Here is a 12,876-nt window from a genome sequence, read left to right on the forward strand (position 1 = left end):
ATTGCTTCAGCTTTTTGCTTTTGGAGAATGCAAACCATAAGCCTTATGATCATATACGTTGCGAGAAGAGAACTTTTGTCGATGTGCAGGATATTAGTTCTTTAAGTGTTTAGTCTCTGTATGTGGCAAGAGCTGTTCAATTGTTTAACTAGTTTGTGGTATTTATGAAGAATTTGGTCTATCATGATTTGTATATGATTTATAATATAAATACCATATAAGGACATCTCTAATCTAAATGGTATTCACATAGTACCGATACAATATGAAGCCATAAAATTAATATAATAAGTAGATAATTTTTCTGTTGTACTTTCTCAATTTTGGTCAACACTTAAAGGGTTAACAAATGTGCGCAATACTTGAACGTTAGTAACAATAGTACACTGTTAGCGTAGCATTTAGCTTTAGACTAGCTAGAGCACTAGTTATCAACGTCAGAATTTTATATTATTATTTAATGTCTTTCTAAATGTTCTGACAGGCTTAAACTATAGCGCAGAGTTTGTAACGAATAAGACCTTCTTTGTTTTTGATATATACATGTTAGTGTTAGGAAACGTTTGCAAAAGGGAGTCACTTCCAACGACTGCGTTCCTTCATAAGAAGCTTTTATTTCTGCACTTTCAATGCACAAAACGTTATTGTTTATTGACTGCACACGCTGCCGGCTTGGGCCCCTCTTGCAGATTGTCGCAGAGCAGCTTCGAGAAGTTGTTGAACGCCTTGTTTTGATTCTCCGGGGTGTACACCTGCGAAGAAAATAACCGTGATTAACATTTTATATATATGATTATATATATTATATAATAAATAAAAAAAAAATAATATAAATAAAAATAATAAAATAATAAAATAAAATGTTAATCATATAATATATATATATATATATATATATATATATATATTATATATGATATTATATGATTAACACTTTATTTTATTATTTTTATTTATATTAATAACCACGCTCGTGCGCGGTCACGCATAATGTTGACTACTCACTCCGTTAATTACTATCGTTGGCACGAAGGAAAGCGACGGATTCAGCGCGGCTGTTTTCTTGCCGTTTTCTGCGAACAGCTCGTCGGCTAGAGGACCCGCGATGCAGCTGTTGATGCTGTTCTTCGTTTTCTCACTGATAGATAACCGATTGATGCACTGGAAAATGGTGACGGTGTTGTTGAAAAACGCATTAAAATTAACATATAAAATAATAGGTATCAAATAACAAATATAGTAAATAATAAATATCGATAATAAGTGTGAGATAATTTATAGGTAAATATTAGATATATAATTAAAAATAAACTTTGAAAGTAATCTTGCACAGAAAAATCATACAAAATCATTCTGAGAAGAAAATACTAATTTAACACAGCATTATTAAAATAATTAGAGTGGTAGAGTATTCGAATGAAATTTTTAGATAATACGATCTTTTGGTATCAGAATATTACGAAAGCAAACCTTCGGATAAGGGTGTTTCAACTGTATTAATTATTTGTCGAAAATCGAAAAGAAAACTGTTTACAGCCAATATGTTCGCACGGATTTCTAGGAAAGAAAATTGAAAAATATTGCTGTCTTTCTGACCTCGTTCACTGTGGATCTCGTTGCCATTGCACAAACAACGAAAGTCTGGCTGAGTGATTGAACTTCGTTAGCGGATTCCCCGTTCTTGATCGCGTGGAATACGCAACCATGGGCCTTGTTACCCTCGCACTCTTCGGGCCCATGCTGGCAAGAGAAGAACCATTGGTTCTTGTCTTCGTCGAAATATTGCTGGAAATTGTCGATCAGTATAAAAAACACAAAGACGTAATTAACACAGTTAATTTAGTTACTTGGTAAAATTTAACAATACCCCTACTTTATTAGAACCACAAGAAACTTCTTTGTTCACCAAATCGATTTCTCTTTCATTTTGATTCTCACAAAACAACGTATTAAAATGAAAAATGGGTCTGCAGTCTACGAATTGTAAACGTAAAAATTGTTAGATTATAATCATTTTTGTAAAGTGTAACTTTCATACAAATAGGATTAATTACAATAACGTGACGATTAATTGCAATAACGTAACGTGCACAATTTCGTGCTATCATTGAAAATGTTCTAAATCTACTTGTATTATAGTAATTTTAGTATTATTATATGAATATTATAGTACTATTATAGTACTTGAATTGTAGTAATTATCAGACTGCAGATCTGTATACAAAATAAAAATAGTCTGCATTCATTGCAAGGATGCAGAAACTGTATAAACATTTATTCCTCTTCTCAATAATTTTAATGAGTTGACAATAATAAAATAATATTTTGTGTTAATAAAATGCTCCTGTAATTTTGCATTTGATCTGCTCATTTCTGTTATAAATAAATAAAATCCACGGTCTACTAATATAGTACATTGTTAAATTACAATAATTCTGGAAAGCGTTAACATTTATGTAAATTAGATCAATTAGAACTGCTCACCGATGCTTTCCCATATGGGACCAAATTGAGACGAATGTGATTCTTGATTTCGTCATCCAACTCCCGCAATTGCCTCTGCATCCATCGCTTGCTATCGGGACATAGTGTCTCATAGTACACGTCCACATCAATCACCTTCTTCGGCGTTTCATCGACGGCTACGACCTAAATTTCGGAACAATGTTTCAAGAATTGTACACCGTTTAGAATAAAAATTCAGCAATCCCGTCATACGTGATCGAGTGCTAGATATCAGAGCAATGTTCGAACAATAACACTTGCTTTATAGAACTATCTCGTCCCATCGCTCCCCCCAAAGCGGTTGTTCACAAAGAACCGATTGAATTTTTCCTAATCGGTATCTCGAGATATCATCGATAAATCAAATTAAAATAGTCTGGATACCATCTCTGCAAATGCTTACATAATTCTGCTAGTGCAAACATACCAATCGGTCTTCTGTTGTTGCACGATGTTGGGTAAATTTACAGGAAAAATATTTCTGATACTCTGTCTCAAGTATTTTTAAAATATTTCTGTTGCGTGCGTAGAATAATATATTATATTGATATCATTATTTTTTTAACAATTTGAAGTATGAAACAATGTCTTCTCACTTTGCATTATATAATTATATAATATTTCTGATACTGCCTCAAGTATTTCTAAAATATTTCTGTTGCGTGTATAGAATAATATATTATATTGATATTATTATTTTTTTAACAATTTAAAGTATAAAACAATGTCTTCTTACTTTGTATTATATAATTATATAATATTTTTGATACTGCCTCAAGTATTTCTAAAATATTTCTGTTGCGTGTATAGAATAATATATTATATTGATATTATTATTTTTTTAACAATTTGAAGTATGAAACAATGTCTTCTCACTTTGCATTATATAATTATATAATATTTCTGATACTGCCTCAAGTATTTCTAAAATATTTCTGTTGCGTGTATAGAATAATATATTATATTGATATTATTATTTTTTTAACAATTTAAAGTATAAAACAATGTCTTCTTACTTTGTATTATATAATTATACAATATTTCTGATACTGCCTCAAGTATTTCTAAAATATTTCTGTTGCGTGTATAGAATAATATATTATATTGATATTATTATTTTTTTAACAATTTGAAGTATGAAACAATGTCTTCTTACTTTGTATTATATAATTATATAATATTTCTGATACTGCCTCAAGTATTTCTAAAATATTTCTGTTGCGTGGATAGAATAATATATTATATTAATATTATTTTGAATATTATTTTGAATACAAAGTGAAAATACATTGTTTTATACCTTAAATTATTAAAACATAATGATGTTAATATAATATATTTTTCTATGCTCGCAACAGAAATATTTTAAAAACACTTGAGACAGTATCAGAAATATTATATAATTATATAATACAAAGTGAGAAGTCATTTTGAATATTATGTAGAATACAAAGTGAAAATACATTGTTTTATACTTTAAATTATTAAAAAAGAATACCACTTGAGGGAGAGTATTAATTAGTTTCAAACGCGATGTTTGATCCTGCAGGAGAAATAAATAACTGCTTTTTTTACAATAACTATTGTCGATGACAATACTCGATCGACTAGATAATAAATAATAAATCAATAAATAAATCTTACACTAAATGTAAGTAATTCATAAAAAATTGTTGTTTAAAGAATAGTATTCCACGTTAAGGAGGCAGCTTTACCGCGCTGTGTTATCATTTAAATCAAATGGTACGATCAAAATGTTATTAAACAGGTTTGTATCGGTTGGCGTTGCAAAATTTCCATATTCGTAAACATTATGCGAACGGCAGCGTGGAGCAAAAGTGTAGAAGGATCGGCGTAAATCGCCAAGGACGCTCAGGATTGTAGGAAAAATTGTGGAAAGGGGGCTTCCGAAGGAAGAAGAATATTAGCTGATCGTTCAAGGACAATTGTCCTACCATAAATCCTGTTAGACCCGATTGCGGCTCTTAAAGGCGGTATGTAGACACAATACACGACGGACTCCCCAAGGACGTTTTCCACATCATGAATGATGCGGGACGACGATTGCCTTTCTTTCGAGGAACAAAGATAATTTGTGCCTGAACCGACGAGAGAAGATTGGAGGTGAAAGGTGAACTCGTGATTGAACTTTGAAAGATAATCTTTCGTGACTGTAGCTCAATGCCGGATAAAATGTTGCATTTTCAAATGAAAATTCGAATCGCGTGGAATTAATCATTTTTATTCTAAAATATTTGCGAAAGCATTATATCGATCTCGAATAACCAGAGTTCCATGCGAAATAAACAATTTCCAAGAAGTAGAAGCTAAATAGAAATTTCTCTTCCCGATTATTTCAAGAAGTTGGATATTTGTTCGATTCTGTTATTTTAAGCTGCGCTCGATTCAATTTAGTAGTTGATTAATTCAAAAATTCTAATTGAAAATAATACCTCAGTTAATAATACCAAATCGTGAATAATAAATGCGTGTCTACAAATATCCTTCGGCGTTCAAAAAGTGGAATAAATGAAACCAAAAACGATTCATTGAAATGACATAAATAAAGTGGCAGCTCATTTATTTTGTTTTAGTGGACTTTCAGCCGACTGTACTTGTATGTATTCTTTTATTATCGATGAGATAAACTGTTATGCTGACCCGCGCCGCCGGTCTTTGCTAGTAGTAGCAAAAGTCTTGAAAATATCTTGCAAACTAAGATAGAAGGACGATGACATAAAAACAAGAATATTGTTTCAAATTCTGTTTTTGAGAACGTATTTCAATTTCATCAAAATCGGTGAGATATTACCTGTCTGTATATACATAACTGCTAGACTATGGGTCTTTATACGAGATAAATATAGTTTACATTGATTTACATTTATTTCTACGAGTTGAACATAATGCAACATAATGCAACAATATTTTTAAGTCTTCTATCTTGAGTCTTCCATTTTAAATCTTTGTTGTTTTTAATTCGGCCTGCTCATTTTTGCCACAAATGGTCAATCTAATTTATCTAATAATTACCAACAAATGCATCTTCGTAATTTACACACTAAGATCTCATCTTATCTATTTAAAATATTAAAATAAGGAAATTAATCTACTTAGAACTTTTAATCCTAATTACGTGATTACGTTACATTATTATTTTACTTTGTAGTCTGATCGTGCACGAGGAGTATTAATGTACAATAGAAGAGTGTTCCATGTTCGAATAAAATGTTTACGAGTTTTTCTGACCAATTCATATATCTAATGTCGCGTGGATCACCTATGGGTGATACTAATTTTTAACTAGGTTTCTGAAATTCATTTTTACTGTAATATATTGAACAAATTGACTCTGACTAGGATTTGTAGAACACAAAATAGCTCAGCCAACATTGCCAAAATAAATAAATAAATAAATTTTCACTTTCCAGTTTCGGTGTCATCGATGAAATGACTTCGATATCGCGTGAATTTTTCGAGTTAATATTCGGCACTTAATGCGTTCAAATCAATGGCAATTACTATACCAGAAAAACGGAGGGACAAAGCGTCCGGTACCAAAGTAAACTGGTTTTTAAATGCACAGCCCGCGAAAAAGCTGCTGCGAAAACCGGATTCCCCTTCTTTTCCGTGCAAAGCGTCAATTTTAATCCAAAAGGAACAGAGGGCACGTTAGCAGCTCCCTCTCATTCACAGTGGCCAGTGGTACAGATTGGACAGACTTCTTAATATCTGCCAGAATTTTGAATAAAATGTCTTACCAAAATTCCTGCTATCGCCTCAAACACGTTCAAACACATATACTAAATCTCAGCTTGCCAGGTGCTATAGTTACCTTGCAATTAATTCTCAAACGTTCTATCATCGCAGTAACCCTTCGACTAATTTAGATCGCGAGGAAGAATGACACGCGATCACTTTGTCATCAATTGTTTTTTACAGGATTATTTAAAATGATCCTAAAGATTGTTTGTTTAATAATTGTGTGATAAATAGTATGCGCATCTATATGCAAAATCAAAGTTAATTGTGAGAAACATAAAGTTAGATAAAAATGTCTTTATATTATATTATACTATATATATATACTTTATATTATATTATATATATATATATAGTATAATATAATAGTATAATATAAATGGATATATATATAATATAAATATAAATAAATATAATATTAAAATAAATATAAATATAAATAGTATAATATAAAATAAATAAAATAAAATAATATATATATATATAATATAATATAAAATAATAAAAATCTAAAAAGAAAAGTATCGATCGTTCGATTTTACTCTCTTCACATATATATATATATTATACTATTTATATTTATATATATATGTATATATATATATTTATATTATACTATTTATATTTATATATATATGTATATATATATTTATATTATACTTATAATAATTGTAATAAGTTAACACTAATGTAACAATATTTACAGTTTACCATTCGACTTGATTAGTTTCCTCACAAATGCACAAAGTTCGCAGTCTACTGATAAACGACACAACGCTTTCACCAACGACATGACTTCAATGCAGAGAAATTAGGCGTACGATAATGATGCAAATACGTTGTGCGAGAAGTTGATCCGAACGAACGACGGTCCTTTTTGGCAAAAATATGACTGAGAACGATTAGGATCATTAACCGCTTACCGATTATCTTTTAAACAAATAACAGACTTCTAGTAATAAACTATCGAGCATAGATGTTATTCTATCCACGAAAATTCCAATGAAACTCTAATCGCTTGTTATCAATGTTTAAACATTGAAGTAAATTTAGGCGCACAGTGAGCACCGATTTTCTTCCCCTTCGTAGAGATTATTGCAGTCGAGAAATTTCTAATCGCAGTAACTGCGATTAGGAAATTGTGTGTCAAGGGATTAGCAATCATAGTTATCAATGTTGTACATTTCTCAAGATGCTCCTAGACGCGTTGCTTTCTCCGTAGACCTTAACGAAACACGAACAAATTTAATTACTCGGAAATTAATCACCGGAAACCAGTCAAACGACGATACTTATATTTCCGGTCCGGATTGAAACACAGAAACGTGCAATTGCACGTTAATCGTCGGCGAACATTCGAATGTTACATTTGAAACGTAAAAGCTCAGGAGCGGAACAAAGATGGTACCCCGATCGAACGAATTAATTAATCTTCGAACGAAATTATCCGTCGAAAAATCGACTCACCTTCGATGTATTAAGGTGTAGAACTAAGGTGAAAGCCAGGAATGCCCAGCTGTACCCGAACAAGTAGTACCGCATGATCGGTGTGATGCCGATGTCGAAGCGAACACCGCTTTAAATTCAGTGCCGTACAACGTAGGGGCCCCTCGCGCGGCTCCTCTCCCCTCCACTTCGCGTTTCCCTCTCCAACGAGCAACGCGGCTGCGCCATAGATTATCGATCGCCGTGCGACGCTGTGGAGGGGGTTCCCTGAAAATATAGCGAGCCGCGCGCGAGTTGCGGGACGGGACGCAGCCGGTGATACAGACGCAACGGCGGAGGGGAGGGGAGAGGGCGGGGAATAGTAAAAGAAGAGTATGTATTTGAATACATGTTTGCACGAAGACTGTATCTACCGTGTTGTTACTCTTCCCGGCTCCGTCGCGTCTTCCTGTTTTTTATTGTAGCAATTACCGGATAACAATTTTTTGATCGATAGCGGCAGTTGAATCACCGGATCGTCCACGGATCGCTCGATAACTGGTGAAAAATCTGTAACGATGAAGCTTTTTGCACGTGTCCATTCGTTTTCTATCAGTCTGCATTAACCGTTTGGCTGCTGACGGATTTTTTTATGATAAGAAGAGCGACATAAGAAGAGCGCGATAGTGCTTCTCAGCAGTCAAACGGTTAAGGATCGAATTACAATAATGGTATATACAATAAACAATAATGGTGAAGTCGATCTTCGAGGAATCGAAGACTATGCGGTGTAAAATTGAATTACGACGAATGCTGTTGAATTGTCACGCGTCCTAAGCTTCCATCGAGAGTTCTTCTGCACGTTTTTTCGAAGATACCTATATTTACCTTTCCGATTCTTTCTAATCTCGCCTATCGTGTGTATAAAAGGCCCCTTTGCGGTTAAACGGTTAAGAATCGAATTTATAAACAATATAATGGTGAAGTCGATCTTCGAGAAATCGAAGACTATGCAGTGTAAAATCGAATTACGACGAACGCTGTTAAATTGTCACGCGTCCTAAGCTTCCATCGAGAGTCCTTCTGCACGTTTTTTCGAAGATACCTATATTTACCTTTCCGATTCTTCCTAATCTCCCCTATCTTGCGTACAAAAGGCCCCTTCGCGGTCAGTCAACGTTTCCAACTAGATATTGGGTCCATTTTCGATACCCGATCTTGACAGTACAAAAAAGGCCACGATTTCGGCATAAAAATCTAAAAAGAAAAGTATCGATCGTTCGATTTTACTCTCTTCACAGTTGTTTAAACAATTAGCGAAGAAGTAACTTTTATTTATTTTAAAATCAAACAAGTAACTTTTGTCTGAAGATCTTTCTTTTATCGCGTACAGTTCGCGAATTATAGAAATAATAAATGAAAAATAGGAGCTGCGTGCCCAGAACCCCCTCTCGAGTCAATTTTTGTAAACTGGTCAGTCTGGTCCAAAGCAATAACATCCTTGGCCGCGGCCAATGCTCTTCAGCGTTGAAATTAACATGGTTTGACTGTGCCTTTAAGTCGGATACTTGTTTTCGGATGCGTACGCGATGTCGTTGATTCGAAGCAGAATTATTATTATTATTATTATTATTAATAATAATAATTATTATTATCCATTATTATTATTATTATTATTATTATTATTATTATTATTAATTATTATTCATTATTACTATTATTATTATTAATAATAATAATTATTCATTATTATTATTATTAATGAGAAGGCGAGAAGAATATGTACATAGGTGGTCGACTACGTGCGCGTTAGCCGGCTGATCGAGAGGCAAACGCAATTAACGAATTTCTGTAGCCGCAATGTGAACGTGCGACTGTTGCAATATCGCCGTCGCGTCGCGGCGGTTTTAAGCAACCTAACGATATAAGCGAAGAATGAGAAAGGTTTCTACGCGACTTTCTCGCTGGGAGAGAGAGAATGTGTCCTCACGAGAGCACAGAAACGCTATAACCACTGTAATAGTGTATAAATCACTTCTGCATCGAGACTTTACGTATGATAAATATACTACTATAATGTGGCAATCGGAGGGCCCAAAGAATATCATGAGATTACAAGAATGTTCAGAAATTCTTCTGCTTTGATAACGTGCAGAAATGTTTATTCATTGCTACGAATACAGAGAAAATAGAATATTTTTTACTATTACAGAAAATTTAAATTTTTAATTATATTATATTATTATAATTAAATTATATTATATTATATTTTCACCACCGACGGTTCAAAAAGTTTACGGCACGTCGAAATATGTATTTACTTTTGCTAAAGTGCCGCGATTACATAACATAACTGCGCATCGCACTTGTGCCGTTACTCCTGTTATCACGGTTAATTAATTTCTTTCTTTAAATCAGTGATCCGCGGGCACCGAAACAGTATCACCACATAACGGCAATGCTCGAACTAAATCAGGCGTCGCGTCGTGTCCTGCCAGAAGAATATGCAAATGAAAAATTGGATGAAATATATTTATAGAAAACAGTTTAAGTGTTAACGATGTATTTTGAGAGTACGAAAATGTTTGGGAGAATTTTCTGCATCTACACTATGCCACGGAAACCTATCTATTGTTGCAAATATTGAGAAATTTGAATATTCGTTATATTCACAATTGATTCTTGCCGTAAGGCGTAAGGAGTACATGTATGCGTGGGGAAAATAACACGAATTTAGGGACTAGATAAATATTTCGAGAGTATAGAAATATTCGGAAGAATCTCCTGCATCTATATCACGCAGGAAAAGTTTATTTTTTTTATTCCATATACACGGGACAGATGATTCTTGCCACTATTCCCATAAGATGCAATGTAAAATCCGGTACGAATCATCTGCTTCTTAAAATCTCAAAATAGCGCCACTACACGCAGTGGCAAAACGCTCAAACTGCTCGCTAAATGATAATGTTAAGGGTTCGCGATTCTGACACAGATGGCGCCACCATGATATTCCCATAAAAGTTTGAGAACAGTGCCATAGGATAGTGGTTAGAAACTATTAGCTCAAGCTAATAAAATTGTCAGAACATCAAGCTGGTTTTAAAAGAAACAAATCTGTGGAAAAGCTCGTTTCTGCTTTAAGAAATCTATTCTATATACAGTTTCTTGCTATAAGAATTCACCTAACAATATCTCCGTAACAGTGCTTCCAACAGACTACAAAGAAAATTCAACTTGAAACAGTAAGGCTCATTCTAGATCTCAGAAAAACCACGTCCAATAATGTTACATTGGCCGAAGCTAAATTACCTCCAACGGCCTTGCAGACAAATCTTATCTCACCAGAATTGCAGCAGATCCAAGTCACTTTCTCAACCCAATTTTAGATAAGCTATTTAAAGATATATCTTATATCTATATATATAATATTATTATATATATATATATCTATATATATATAACTCCACATTTATTAGATGGTTTGGAATTTCTGAAACAATTATGGTAGCAAGGAAATGTGTCTGGTCACTGAGACAGCAGATTATTAATAACAATGGAATGACTCTAGACATATCTGTTATCCACCTGAAAATATTGTGGACACAACCATAAGAGAAAAACTAAAGCAAGTAGAGGACATCAATAAGGAATGTTTCATTGGAAATTAAAAGAAATTCAGAGAATTTATCCATCCATACTGATGACTCCAAAACACTTAATGATCTAGTTTATATGGAACGTTATGATTCGTGCTTATTTTCCAAAAAAAAAATGGCGCCATGGAACGTAGCGGTAGAACACTGAAACTGAGAGACAAATTACCAACAGCCGATTTCAGAGACTCTTTAGCCGTTCAATTTCCCTGATAAAAGATTCAAATGTAGATTTTAGTTTGAGTAGATTTTATTTATATTATTATACTACTTATAACATAAAATAATAATAATAATATAACATAATTTAACTTCTCGATCAATAAATATTATATTTGAGGTCTTAAAACAGCATCTAGTACGTAAACACCTACAGTAATATTTATTTACAATGTCCAACAGTTTGTAATAACTAATTATTACACTTACATACCAATGCCCTGGTGAAATTTCAATTGCTTCTTGCTTGTCTGCAATTCCTGCATCAGCTTCATGGCTCGATCTTTAAAAGCGGCTGATATCTCTTCGTTCTTCTCCACGCCGTCGCCATTTTTGTACATTAAGGACAAGTTCGCACAAGCATAGGGATTTCCAAACTCACAACACTTCGTACCATATCTATAGGATTTTGTAAAATCTTTCTCAACATATCCAGTAATGCCCGATATATAAATGCCCATCAAATGGAAGCAAGCCTTCTCCTCATTATTTTCACACGCTCTGTGAAGCATTTTAATTCCACCTGCGATTTGCTTGGATCTGTCTTCCTCAAAGTTTTCTGTCGTTACTGCGATAGCACCTGCATGAAAACAACCCTTCGCATCATTGAGTTCGCAACCTTTCTTCATGTATTTGTACGCGTTCATAGAATTTTGTTCGCATCCTCTACCTGTGGACAAACGAAAAATGATTTTCATAGCACAGTGGTATTTTGAATTTCAAGAATCATTCGACGCAAACGCTACTGTGTAACGCTGCAATCGATCATTCTAATCATACTTACCGACCATGCTGAAATCACCATACTTCGTACAACTTCTACCATAATTCATTGTATCGCAGGTCATCTTGTATATTTTGGCAGCCTCTTCGTTATTCAATTTGATACTCTCCTCGTAATCGCCCAACAGATGACAAACTATGAGAAATACACAAAACTTGAATCAAGAGGTTAGGATCGTTGGTTAGAGTGTGCTTACCGTCAGGCTTCTTCTCGCTGTAACAACCAAATTTGTATTCAATGTGCAAGTTTTTCAAATACTCCTTTACCTCCTCGGGATCTTTTAAGTTATACGGAAGGGCCATGACAAGTGGATTTAATTAATATAATAACAAATATCCGACAAGGTTACTCCACAAGCAGAAGCACCACGGCACCCCCAGGTCGATCAGACAGTATCAACAAGCAACAATAAAAATGGAGTCTCTTTCTTGTGTTGCGATATTTCATGACCGACTTGCAGCGCCAGAACGAAGATCCCGGTACAATGTTTAACTAATTCAAGTTTCTAGCGCCCGTCCAATTTAT

The 12,876-nt window shown here is 33.7% G+C and overlaps 1 protein-coding gene and 1 long non-coding RNA gene across 2 annotated transcripts; one reads left to right on the forward strand and one right to left on the reverse strand.

Annotated features, from left to right (window-relative positions):
* Positions 1-594: 594 nt before the first annotated feature.
* On the reverse strand, positions 595-12,745 carry LOC117224192 (Gamma-interferon-inducible lysosomal thiol reductase 1). The gene is made up of 8 exons (XM_033476950.2): positions 12,548-12,745; positions 12,352-12,486; positions 11,778-12,237; positions 7,735-7,843; positions 2,485-2,649; positions 1,597-1,785; positions 1,006-1,161; positions 595-752 (listed from the first exon to the last, which is right to left on the reverse strand). Exons 1-8 carry the CDS (start codon positions 12,651-12,653, stop codon positions 642-644), a joined length of 1,431 nt encoding a protein of 476 aa, XP_033332841.2. The 5' UTR covers positions 12,654-12,745; the 3' UTR covers positions 595-641.
* LOC117224193 (uncharacterized) lies at positions 10,722-11,700 on the forward strand. Its single transcript, XR_013034636.1, has 2 exons — positions 10,722-10,891; positions 10,954-11,700. It is a non-coding gene; the product is annotated as an uncharacterized LOC117224193 (long non-coding RNA).
* Positions 12,746-12,876: the final 131 nt, after the last annotated feature.

The sequence above is a fragment of the Megalopta genalis genome, chromosome 13, assembly GCF_051020955.1.
Source record: "Megalopta genalis isolate 19385.01 chromosome 13, iyMegGena1_principal, whole genome shotgun sequence".
NCBI classification, from domain to species: domain Eukaryota; kingdom Metazoa; phylum Arthropoda; class Insecta; order Hymenoptera; family Halictidae; genus Megalopta; species Megalopta genalis.

Excerpts from the sequence above, each read along its gene's own strand:
- LOC117224192 (XM_033476950.2), bottom strand. The coding sequence starts at position 12,653 with ATGGCCCTTCCGTATAACTTAAAAGATCCCGAGGAGGTAAAGGAGTAT. Across the intron at positions 12,487-12,547 it reads CAGCGAGAAGAAGCCTGACG|TTTGTCATCTGTTGGGCGAT; the intron begins GTAAGCACACTC and ends TATTTCTCATAG. Across the intron at positions 1,162-1,596 it reads CGAGATCCACAGTGAACGAG|TGCATCAATCGGTTATCTAT; the intron begins GTCAGAAAGACA and ends ACCATTTTCCAG.